At 36.8% G+C, this 12092-nt stretch overlaps 1 protein-coding gene and 1 pseudogene across 1 annotated transcript; both read right to left on the bottom strand.

The window, feature by feature from the left end:
- Positions 1–2395: 2395 nt before the first annotated feature.
- LOC147474728 (small nuclear ribonucleoprotein SmD1a pseudogene) lies at positions 2396–2752 on the bottom strand (annotated as a pseudogene).
- A 5988-nt stretch (positions 2753–8740) lies between these two features.
- On the bottom strand, positions 8741–11853 carry IAMT1 (IAA carboxylmethyltransferase 1). Its single transcript, XM_086582418.1, has 4 exons — positions 11644–11853; positions 10937–11359; positions 9875–10150; positions 8741–9330 (listed from the first exon to the last, which is right to left on the bottom strand). Exons 1-4 carry the CDS (start codon positions 11752–11754, stop codon positions 8977–8979), a joined length of 1164 nt encoding a protein of 387 aa, XP_086438544.1. The 5' UTR covers positions 11755–11853; the 3' UTR covers positions 8741–8976.
- Positions 11854–12092: the final 239 nt, after the last annotated feature.

The raw sequence follows: 12092 nt of genomic DNA, 5'->3' as shown, positions 1-12092 counted from the left end.
TCATTCATCCAATCTTTTTAGAATCGGTTGAGACATTACGCAAGTAGCACATCAAGTAAACACAAGGAACAAGTGATAGGGTCAATGTCATTTCCTACTAGCCCGGCTTTTAGCACTATCGTTTTATGAAAATTTGATGCATAACGTTCTATAAATATTGAACTATCTCGGTAAAAACAAGCTAAACGGTGCCTACATTTTAACATTGAAGGCATTATAACATATAAGCACAAAATGCAAGACAAAATAAAAGACTTCTCATTCCCCAACATGCATTACACTCTACTCAAGATAATTGCACGAAATTCAGTCTTAAAAAAATATAAATATATGCTATCGGTTTGCACATATATACAAACTCATGTAGTTCATTGTAGATTTTATTCCAAAGGCTCACCAATAGGATGGATTGTCAAATCACTTCGATACAAGTTTGAAAATTTTGAACTTGCTTCAAATATGAGTCTGAATTTCAAAAAGAGATACTTTGTGTACTAGTTTAGATTTTATCTTTTAAAACCCACAGTTACGAAAAAAAGACATGGGTTATTCTTTGTTTAAATATTCAACCCATTCCAAAGATGAACTCTAGAAAACCCTATCCACGCTATCAAACTTAAAAAAAAAAAAAGGAGTTAGATACTACTAACAATCGGATTGGCGGAGCCAGGATTTTGTTCGGGGTGAGCCAATGAATGCTACAACTTCGTGAGACAGGATAACTTGTAGGAAAGTAGAAACACAATTCATAGACACACAGCTACTAGTTATCTCGGTTTAGAGTCGGATGGTGTGCATCACGATTAGCTAGTTCGATCTCATTAGAGACCACATCTATTAGGCGAACAAGAATACAAAAATAATATGAAAAAATGCCAAAAATTAGAGAGCTCGTCGTTCTCTTGTCTCTCCGTCATTATCTTTGTTTTCTGTTTTTCAAAGAAATTATTTTTTTTTTTAAAGTTCTTTCTAATTTTGCATTTTGATCTCTTCTTATGATAAACTCAATTAACCCGAAATTAAAGGTGTGTCTATGACCACAAAAGATCCAACCATTAGTTAAATTTCTCAATTTCCAAAGATCCAAAGGTCACATTTCTCAATTTGAAGGCAACCTCTTTTTAATCAAGTTATCGCCATTATTTCAAAAATTTAAGAGAGATGAATAAGATTGAAATAATAAATCTGAGAGATGTTAATGAGAGTTCCACCAAAATAAAACGAAAATACTTATATAACCCACCACTTTGTTTGTTGATTCTCCCCTCTCATTAATATTTCCACAAGTCCAATCTTTTTCTTTCTTTTATTAGGTTGTCACTCCATAGAAAAAGAGAGATTGATTGAAAAAAATATTTCTAAAACATGCCCTCTTGGTTTTTCCGGATTTCAATGTAAGGTTTGATTGAGTTTAGGGAGTTTGAATTAAAGAAATGGAATTAGATTAGATTAGAGAAGCATTTGAGTTCATTTTTAATTCACTACCAAATTACTCCCTCAAACACAATATACGCCATTAAATTATTTGCTGAAAATGAAAATTATCTTATCTATAAGTGAGGGAAGTTATGGAGGGGTGAAACTGGGTTTGTTTTTCAAATCACTGCTTTTTCGGGGCTGAATATATGGAAAGTAGTACTCCAAACAAAGTAAATAAGTAAAGTTAGTACTCTCTAAAAATAACACTAATTTTTCTGCTAAAATCCAGGGTGAGCGTATGCACTCGCCCCCTAGCTCCACCTTTGCTAACAATCTAACAATCCACAAACCAATTTCGACAATGGGTAGCTTTAATCTGTTATGTGAGGCGATAAGCTGGGCCGGTTGTTACATCAGATGGGAGTGCATCATTTCGGTTCGAGCATACCTTGTTAATCACTCAAGACAGAGCTGAGATATTAACCCAGTGTTAGAATCATTCAACCGGTGAAGGGGAGGACACTAACAGATGACATTTGGTCAATATAGTAAAGTATAACAACTTACTCAGGTTCATTTTTTTTTTGAAAAATGAAACTCCATGGCCACCTATTTTCTTCAAATCTGAATTTTAATGTCATTAAACAAAGAAGGTGGCCATTCTATGAACCTTCCCTCCAAAAGAGAAATGTGGGTTATCACCAATCTATCAATTCTAATTGTTATAATCCTCAAATGCCAAAAGATAAACAAGATCTTGAACCAAATTGTACTATGCATTCACATGAAATGAGTTCAAACAATTCTACAATTCTACTAAGCATCCATCCAAGTAGGCTTAAGCTAAAAACATTTCAACAAAGTAAGAATGGTAAACGAAAAAATCTGGCTATCCTTAACATCCACCAAATCTCTCCATATGCCCACTCTTGTACATAAGCAAATCCTGCAAAAATTTGCGAGAAGTCCAACATTTCTAGCGACCACCGCCCGTCCCGCGTCCTCGCCCATGGCCACGACGCGACCCGCCCCATAGGCCTCCCAATTTGTTGTTGGTTTCTTTGGCTTGACCCTAGGTGTCTCCTCAACCAAGATAAAGTCTCAAGGTTTATCTTTGTCGGGGAGAATGTAATAGCGAAATACTGCTGCCCTCGCGGTCGGATGATCAAGAGTCACTTTGGATTCTTTCCTTTTTAGCGTCGGTTTAACCGTCTTCAAATGAGTATGAATACGATATCTACCCGATTGATGGTGCCATGAACAATAGTGCCGTTCTTAAGCTCGATCGACACGTCTCGTTGTTCAACTTCATCAAAAACCGGACGAGCTTCATTTGTCGCGGCGTTGTTTGAGGCGAGGGAAGAAACCAAAACTAGGGTTTAAGTCGAGAGGAGTTACTTTCGGGTTCATTCTTTGGCACTCATAAGCGTTATAATAAAACTCTTTGGTAAACTTGTACCTTAATTAGTTAGTTTGAAGAACAAAACCTATACCAGCTTTTACCTTCAAACACTCCTCTATCTTGAACAACCTTAACATCTCGTTCGCATTCTTCCCAATCCCTCTCCCTATACCACCCATACCCGGCAAGTACCGCTTTCCCATACCCATTAACCGAACACCTATAAACTCTTCCAACCCTTTATCATCCGGAAACTTTTTATATCTTCACAAAATTTCTCCAACAATTTCAACTCAAGAGCAACATTATTATTAGTTGCCTTTTTGTCCACACCATTATATCTTTCTTGGGTCCGATATTTAAACCGTATGAAGTTGAGTTTGGGTTTGGGTTTGTCATCAACGGGATTTGTGTATTCATTATCTGAGACCGTGTGTGTGTTTGCTAGCATGAATATTAATCTAACAATCCACAAACCAGGAAAAATATAAATCATAACATAACTAAAATAAGTAATTACTAATTACATATAGAAGAGCAAAATCAAACCACAAAAATCGAATTTTTAATGAATAAAACAAGTAATAAAAATCGCACCTTTGGTTATAATCAGAGCCAACCAACACCCAAGTTAATTTCAGTTGTGATATCACCTAGTAGTAGTGTGAAAAATTGAAAAAGAGATATGAGATGATGAAACATACAAAATCAGAGAAGAAGAAAGCGCGTAAAGTACGTTACCTAATAGCGGCAGCAGCGGCGTCCGGTGCTGACTCCCAAAACTTGTTGAAGGATGAACTTGTTGAACGAGAGAAGGATGAAAGTTGAACGAGAGAAGGATGAAAGTTGAACGAGAGAAGGATGAAAATAGGGCTGTTCATTAGTAATCTTAAATAGGGGGAAAGAGCGCGAGAATTTTGGCCTTTCCCTCTCACCGAAATTTCTTTCCTCACCGAAAATTTTAATTTAGAAATTTTAAATTCTAATTTAGTTATTATTTTTAATGTTATATTTAATATTCACGATTTATTTACGCTTTTTGGTCCAAACAAACAATTTTAAAACGTAACAAATTAATTCTCATATTTGGCAAAATTAAAGTAACACTTTATATATAATTGTAACACTTATAAAACGTTAGGAACCTAGTTACACTTTAAAACCGTTACTAAGCAAAAAACTGGAGCGTTACTAATATCCTGTTTTGGTGTAGTGGCATGTAGTTCCTCCATCGAGGCGCCTTAGGTTCTAACTAAACAAATAACCAACCAAACATATTACCATAATTAGATTATTTAAGGCTTTCCTTGCGTGTCCCTAAAATTCACGTCGTATCTATGTCTTACCTAGTTTCCCTGGCTACCACAATCGCTACCCAACGCCGAACATGTACATCCACATGCCTCCCCTTACATAATGAACCACTCCGTGCGTAACCACCCTGAGCGGGATGCCGCACACCAGGTAAATCCTCACACGGAAGCAATTATGTAAGTAATGCCACTATTCGGCATAAAATATTGCGCATCTTGTTCTATTTTGCGAACGGAATAATCAAGCCACTATTCGGCTACAATTGCCCAACACATGGGTCAATCAACATCTCATATATATACAACATCTTATATATCAAGCCACTATTCGGCTACGATTGCCCAACACATGGGGTCAATCAACATCTCATATATATACAACATCTTATATATCAACATCTTATATATCAAGCCACTATTCGGCTATGATTGCCCAACACATGGGGCAATCAACATCTCATATATATACAACATCTTATATATCAACATCTTATATATCAAGCCACTATTCGCTCACGCATTGCCCAACACATGGGTCAATCAACATCTCATATATATACAACATCTTATATATCAAATCGCCCAATACAGGGCGGATCACATGAGTTGTGGTAGTCGGGTTCTAGGATTTTCGTTACGTAATTTATTGGGTGTCATATATTAATGACTCACAATCATTCCACTATATAATGCGGGTCAATTACCTTATTGCACTAAGCCACAATATTTAGAAATATCTTAATTCTATCTCATAACCAATTTCATTCTTTCACGAGCCAATATATTATTGCGATACACCACACTCAGGGGCAAATATTCATCAATACTATACTACTTCATAGTAGCATCTCACATATATAATAATGGAGCGATTGATACATTTATTTCTCCAAAACTATTGCATTTTAATATATACCTCCCAATATATCATATGATATCACAATTGCTTCAAACATTATCACATATATTTTATAGCGTTTTTAGGAATAATATATCTCCTACAGTTTCTATCTCAAAGACGTAAAAAAAAAATACACAACATCAATGTCAAATCTTTCTTAGATAAGGACTAACCAATTTATACAAGCTTCCACAAAGATTTTAGCATTGAATTTGTTCATACAATATACAACATAAAACATAGCACAATTAGGCAGATTCCGGTCCAATCAAAGCCCTATATATATATATATATATATATATATATATATATATATATATATATATATATATATATATATATATATATATGTTTTTACATACTACTCACGTCAAATCATAATTAGATAATGACAAACCACGTTATATACTGTTCGACAACATTTTATTATTATAATAGTCCATAAAATCAAATATGAGAAAAACTGGAAAAAGTCACCAGTCAATGGTCAACGGTCAAAGTCAATGGTCAACGGTCAAAGTCAAAGTCAACACATCATGGTCAAAGTCAAAGTCAACCCATCATGGTCAAAGTCAACACATCATGGTCCAAGTCAAAATCAACACATCATGGTCGAAGTCAAACTGTCATTGTCAAAGTCAAACTGTCGTTTCCATGTTCGACAGGTTCAGGGTCATAGCCATGGTTCATGGCTAAAGTCAAAGTGCATGGCTCGTGGGCTCATGACTAAGGTAATGGTTCGGACCCAACTGGCCAAGCCCAAACCTTAGAACCCGAAAGTTTAAACATTTAACAGACCCAATTAGATCTATTTTAAGTTATATGGACTGGGCCCAAGCAATATTAGAAACTGGCCCAAAAACTTATACTGAACTGGCCTAAAACATAATTTGGATTCGGCCCAAAACTTTAAACTAAACAGGTCCACAAAATAAGAGAAAACTAGCCCACAATTACAAAAATTAGAACTGGCCCATAACAAGTTAACAACAAATAGGAAAAGGGCCTAAACAAAATAGAAATGAACTGGCCCAACACTTTAGAACATAATCGGGCCCAACTAATTAGGCCCAAAGCCCAAATCGAATCACTGTTCATCTTCTCCAAACTCTGTCCTCCAACACCACCCAAAATCGACCACCACAAACTTCCACACAACCCCCAATTTCAACAAACCGAAAATGGAGAGGGTACAAACCCCCACCACTTTAACAAAAGCTAAAGCCTCAAATCCTACAATCCAAACTTCCCCCAAAACTAGATCTACAAATTTCGGCCACCATTAATAGTGCTTCAAGCTCCACTCGACAGCCCACCCAACTCTCCAACATTTAAATCCGACATAACAACTTAACCTCAACCCAACAAAGCAAAACAACACACCCAATTAAACCAAAACAGCAGCTTCCAACCACGGCCATTCGCGCCTCCAAGCTCTTCTGGCCCTCGTCAATCGATTACTCAAACCGATAGCCCGACCACCGTATTTTCGTCCAACCACAACACACAACCTAATCGGCAGCCACCTTCCACCCACCATCAATAGCCCGCGATTCTACCCCGACAACCAACCAAACAGTTCATAACAATATATCCATACCCACAGTATCACAGTAATGCATACCGGACAGAGGAGGACTCATTACTGTGGGGCTTTAGCCGCCAGTAACAACCCGATAAGCCTCCACAGTTAAATAACGGATTCCCACAGTTTTCAATAAAACTAAAAGGTATCGACAGAAAACACATAAGTAGAAAACTTATCGAAATCGGCAGTAAAGGTTTTTGTTCACGCGTAAAACTCTAGTTTCGATATAAAAATAAAAACGTAACTACTCACCTTTATGAACAGCTTGACGAATCTTCCTAGTCCGAATCATCGCGCTCCACCCTCCAACAAACGAGTTTCTAGCTCTGCCTCCATTTTTAATATTTTTATTATCTTAAAAACCCTATTCTCTAGAAAAATGTGTTTATATACTTGGGTCTGAAACCCAAGCCCAACACGAACTTCGGGCCCAAATGGGGCCAGCGTGATCCCAAATCAATCCGAATTTAATTTTTAAAATAAATAATTAAATTAATTAATTAAATAGATAAAAACGTATTTAAAAATACGGGCGTTACAGGGTTATTTAGCTTTTGGCCCCACTTTATATATGGATATTAGCGTTTGGCTCTCCTAAGTTCCTAAATTCGTTTTTGGCCCCAGTTCTGTTAGTTAAATCAGTCAACTTTAACTCCACCGTATGTATTTTTCAAAATGACAACTTTACCCTTCTTGTGACTTGCACGTGAAATTGTAACAAAATATTCTATTGTTTCATTTTGATTTGAAATTCCATTACATTTCGATTTCGAAATTCTATTATTTCTATGGTTACTATTCATCTTCTTCTTGTCTACTACTGTGTCAAGTCTACTACCCATCCGAAATGGATAACATCAACTTGGTTGATTACTAGTCTACTACTGTGAAGTCCACCACCGCCTGGGTTGATTACTAGTAATAGGCAACACCTATAAGTGGGTGGTTTTGTGTGTTGGGTTCAATTTTATCACTTAAGATTTTGGGTTATAGCAACATGCTAAGCAAATAATAGGCAATGAAAAAAGAATAATATGTAAAATTTAGTTGGTTTTCTTACTTGTAGAGTTAACTTGCATTGTAGGTTGCATCTATATCTACTAAAGGCTTAAAGTAAGTAGGTAACCGTATAATTTTACTCAATTGTTTTAAACCTTGCATGAGTGATGTGGTCTTGCATTGTTAACACTATCGCCTATTCTTCCCAAACAAAGCTCACATTTGCTTGGGCGGTGGCGGCGACAACACCTCCTCGTGCATCCCCCTTATTCTTTCCAAGTCTTCTTTTTCTTTTCATCTTTGTATCTTGTAGCAATTGCGGTCGGGGCATAAACCATGTGTCTGAGGCTTTTGGAGTGATCAATTTTGAGACGACACTTAGTTGAGAGCAAGTCCAAGTGCTCATTTTTCAACCGATGGTATTTTGGTTTATGTGGTGAATACGGCCGTTACAATCTTTGTCTTGAAATACATCCGGGATAACTTGAATGGGGTCTCGGATTTGGGATTCCATGTATTGCAATGCAATCGACACTTATTTTGTAACATCAACTACTATGTGCATAGTTCAAGAGTGTTGATCATTTTGTGTCAAGTATTCATTTTGGTGAGGTTGTAATTCTAAACTGTTGAGAAATGTATAGCCTGTATTACTTGGAGGATGAAGATGAATAGTGATCAATTAAGGGAGAGAAGGAGTGGTTAGATTGGGTTAGAAGGACGGTCCAGATGAAATCAAGTGTATTTCCTTAGATTAAATTGTATTCGTTCGATTGTTATGATCTGGACCGTTTTGATTAAGACACGTGTCGGTTACACTTTAGTTAGTGGACCATTTTCATAATGGTATATTGGTAAATATTGTTAAGGGGTATTTGAGTCATTACGAAAATATGAGAAAATCAACTCACAGTGGAGTTAAAATTGACTGATTCAACTAACAGAACTGGAGCCAAAAACAAATTTAGCAACTTAGGAGAGCCAAACACTAATATCCATATATAAAGTGGGGCCAAAAACTAAATAACCCTAAAATAAAGCCCCTAAAAAGTTAATAACTGAAATAACTATAAACCATATGCACAATATAATCACATTTCAAAGTAACAACATTGAAAAGGAAAGAAAAGTTAGCTTTTATTTTCACTAGTTTGGAGACAAGGAAACAAGGAGACACACCACCCATCAAGTGTAAAGGTAACTAAGTCAGTAATGAAAAAAAAAACATACACAAAAGTGAAGCAAAAAAGAGAAAATAGAAATCACGCTTCAATGAAAAATCGATAAAGATCATTCACTGTACAAACTTTTTCTTCGCCTTTTTCTCCCTTTATTATCTCTGCTTCTCCACATTTCATGCAGAGGAAAGTGAGGCAACTATGTGAAAGAATTGTAGCTGCTCAAGCAATTCTTTAGCATGGTTTGTAGCACGACGCTCAAGCCGATTGAAGAGGACGTCACTTAGCCGGTCTCCTATGTAGGCATCAACTAAGACCCCACATACACTCCTACAACTATTGGCTAGGGCTCGACCCACCTCAGCTGCATCATCTGGTTGGTTAACCACAAGTGGGCTCCCTCCTCGAAACACTTCGAGGTTGTTGATCGCAAATGAGGCATCTGCTTCGACAATTTCTTTGAAGTCTTGTAAGCTTGGTGCATACACTGGGATGTTGAAACTGTCGCGCTTCTCACTTTCCACTAGTCCCTGATACCATACGAAAGCATAGTAGTGTCACAGAAAATGTAAACAAATTAATGCACCAAAATTTTCAATTACCATATAAAAACGTCCAATTCCGAGGCAGGGAAATATGCATGGTACACTGGTACCAGCCTCTGTTCGGCCTGATTTGGGGTTATGCATTCGCTTAATTTAAATGAGAGCGGCTACACGAATGAAAGAAAATGATAACTAGATATTTAGTTCTGGAACCGACATCTTATCATTCTCACTTTTGTCGACTCATTTTTCAAAGTCGGCATTCTTTTTGGTAGTAGGAAAGCAGTCAAATATCATCAATGCGCACTACACACTAATGAACTAAGTACAACTGCTGTGGTTTTTTCTTCCAATCTAGCTGGTCATTTTTGGCCGTGAGACTGACTACATATATTCCTCATGTACTAAAAAAGAAAAACCAAGCCACCATGGCACCATTGCCCAATTACATACATCTTCTCACCACCAAGTAAGTCACACAAATATGGATCAAAGTAAACAAATAGAAAGAGGTTCGCGTCAAAGTTACCTCTTCGACAAGATCGTTCCAGGCGTCCTGAAAGTGGGTCCCAAAAAGAAGACCGGCCCCACCTTGGTCTGTAGGGTCCACTGAGGTTCTACCCAAGCAGACTAAGAACATGGACCCACCTTTCTTCAACTCACGTGACCTACTCCTGAGGAATCCCGCTAAGTCCGTTTGAAATTGCTTTTTGTAGGCCATAGTAGTACTCTCATTTGCACCGTGGATGAAAACCCTTCCCCTATTATAAGCCGTTGATCTCTTATCCATCACGCTCTCTGGCACCTGAGTATCCATGAATGGGGTCAACAAATTAAAATTTTCAACTATTCGGACTTCTTTCTTCATTTGACGTTTTGATGTGAACAGTATTCATCATTTTAAGACTTTCTCTGCTTGCTCGCTTTTGACCAATATACAACAGTCCAAAAGCAAAGCAAAAGAAGAAAATACCAAATGTGGCATAAAAATCCAATTGAGATCTAGGTCATCAGGTGACCTATTAGCTTATTATATTTACATTAACGTTAAAAGAGTATTAGTGTACTAATACTGAGTAACTAAAGTTTCAGTAGTTACAGAGGTTGAACCGAAACATAGGCTTAATTAATTCATGTAGCTTTGTCTAGATATATTTCCTTGATCATTAGCAACAGATATAATGCACTTTGGGCGCTACTTAGCCTGACAATTAATCATATAGGTAATAATAATTACGAAGAAATATATGTGCATGAATAAATATAGTTATTAGACCTAGTGTTCACGACTCCAAACGGAATGTCGGAATTCCATTTGATATTTTGATTTTCAAAAAAAATGGAAAAACATATGGTCGAAATATTGATGATTCTTAAATTAGTAGAAATCAAAATATGACCCTGGGTTGAAATACTGTGAATTTTGGTTCTAGATTTCCAAAATTCCAAAATTCCGAACTATGATTAGACCATGTAAATCAGATTTGTTAGACTATTAGGATATGTCTAAAACTCTATTTGGTATGTAAACAATAATGTGCAGAATGCATGTGCATCTATTGCAAACAAAAAGAGAGCACAGAGCAACCACCTGAGAGAGCCAGTGCAAGGAGAATGCGGAATGAAAAACATTGATTGATCTTGTGGGAAAAAGTCGCCTATAAAATGAGCCAGGGACACCTGCAGCGAAGTAAGAGCGGTCTCCATTGGACGCAAGGCACTCCTCCATGCTACCACCATTAATATTAGTTGACAATGGTGGGAGTAGCTGAAAGAGTGTGTTGAAGTCGTTTGATGGTAGATCAGAGAAAAAGGCGGAGAACTCCGGTGTTTCATATCCTAATTCCTCATACCTCTTGGTGATATGTTTAATAATAACGTCAACTATGTAGATGGTGTTTCCTCCACATGAACATCCCAAGTCTGCAACCGCAAACGGAACCTCTGGAGGTTCAAGTTGCACCCTATCTAGCGTTGCTTCAAGAAGATGAAGCATGGACCGCGCATGTCGAGCCTATAATTCCATTCATACAACAAGAACAACAACTACATTAGTTAATGTCAGGTCAAGGAAGTTTACGTACGTGCTTATATATAGTAGCAGATAAAACGATCAAAAACTTATAACAATTAAGTTAACATTTGTTGACTAATACGGCACTTATACCGACTTAAATCGAAAAATCATGCAAGCTAAAAATAATGGCCAAAAATAATTTAGAACTTAATTATAGACCAAAGGAACACATAATGAAAGTTATTAATTAAAATAGGTTATTAGGGTAACCATATAAGCACCTGAGCTTGTGAGTTATTAGCATAGCTAGCTTCTCCTTTGCCTCCTTTCATGCTAAGCATTCTCTCAAGTTTAATTACAGAAACTACAACATTATCACCTTGGACAGACATATTTGAATATTGTGTTGGCCAGGTGCAGTGGTGATGATGTTGGGAGTGGGAGTGGTGAATGGTGATGGTTTTGGGAGTGGTTTTAGGTGGAGAGGAGACCAAGAGACTTGCCATATATATAGAGTTTCGAAGTTTTTTTTCGTTGACGCATTCTTACTTAATCCATGGCTTTCTAATAGAAACATTTTTTTTACTAAATCTACGAATAATAAAGTCGAAATCTATATATCTTTGTTTACAGGTTTTCCAAAATAAAATAAAATTGGTAATACAAAATTAGTACTCATGCAAAAAATTTATAGATGTTTTACGTGTATGGGAAAATTTCCAGAATTTAA

Source organism: Coptis chinensis, chromosome 9, assembly GCF_015680905.1.
Source record: "Coptis chinensis isolate HL-2020 chromosome 9, ASM1568090v1, whole genome shotgun sequence".
Lineage (NCBI taxonomy): Eukaryota > Viridiplantae > Streptophyta > Magnoliopsida > Ranunculales > Ranunculaceae > Coptis > Coptis chinensis.
This window is presented reverse-complemented; position numbering and strand designations above follow the sequence as displayed.

Excerpts from the sequence above, each read along its gene's own strand:
- IAMT1 (XM_086582418.1), bottom strand. The coding sequence starts at position 11,754 with ATGTCTGTCCAAGGTGATAATGTTGTAGTTTCTGTAATTAAACTTGAG. Across the intron at positions 10,151-10,936 it reads CCTTGCACTGGCTCTCTCAG|GTGCCAGAGAGCGTGATGGA; the intron begins GTGGTTGCTCTG and ends ATGGATACTCAG. Across the intron at positions 9,331-9,874 it reads GGAACGATCTTGTCGAAGAG|GGACTAGTGGAAAGTGAGAA; the intron begins GTAACTTTGACG and ends GTATGGTATCAG.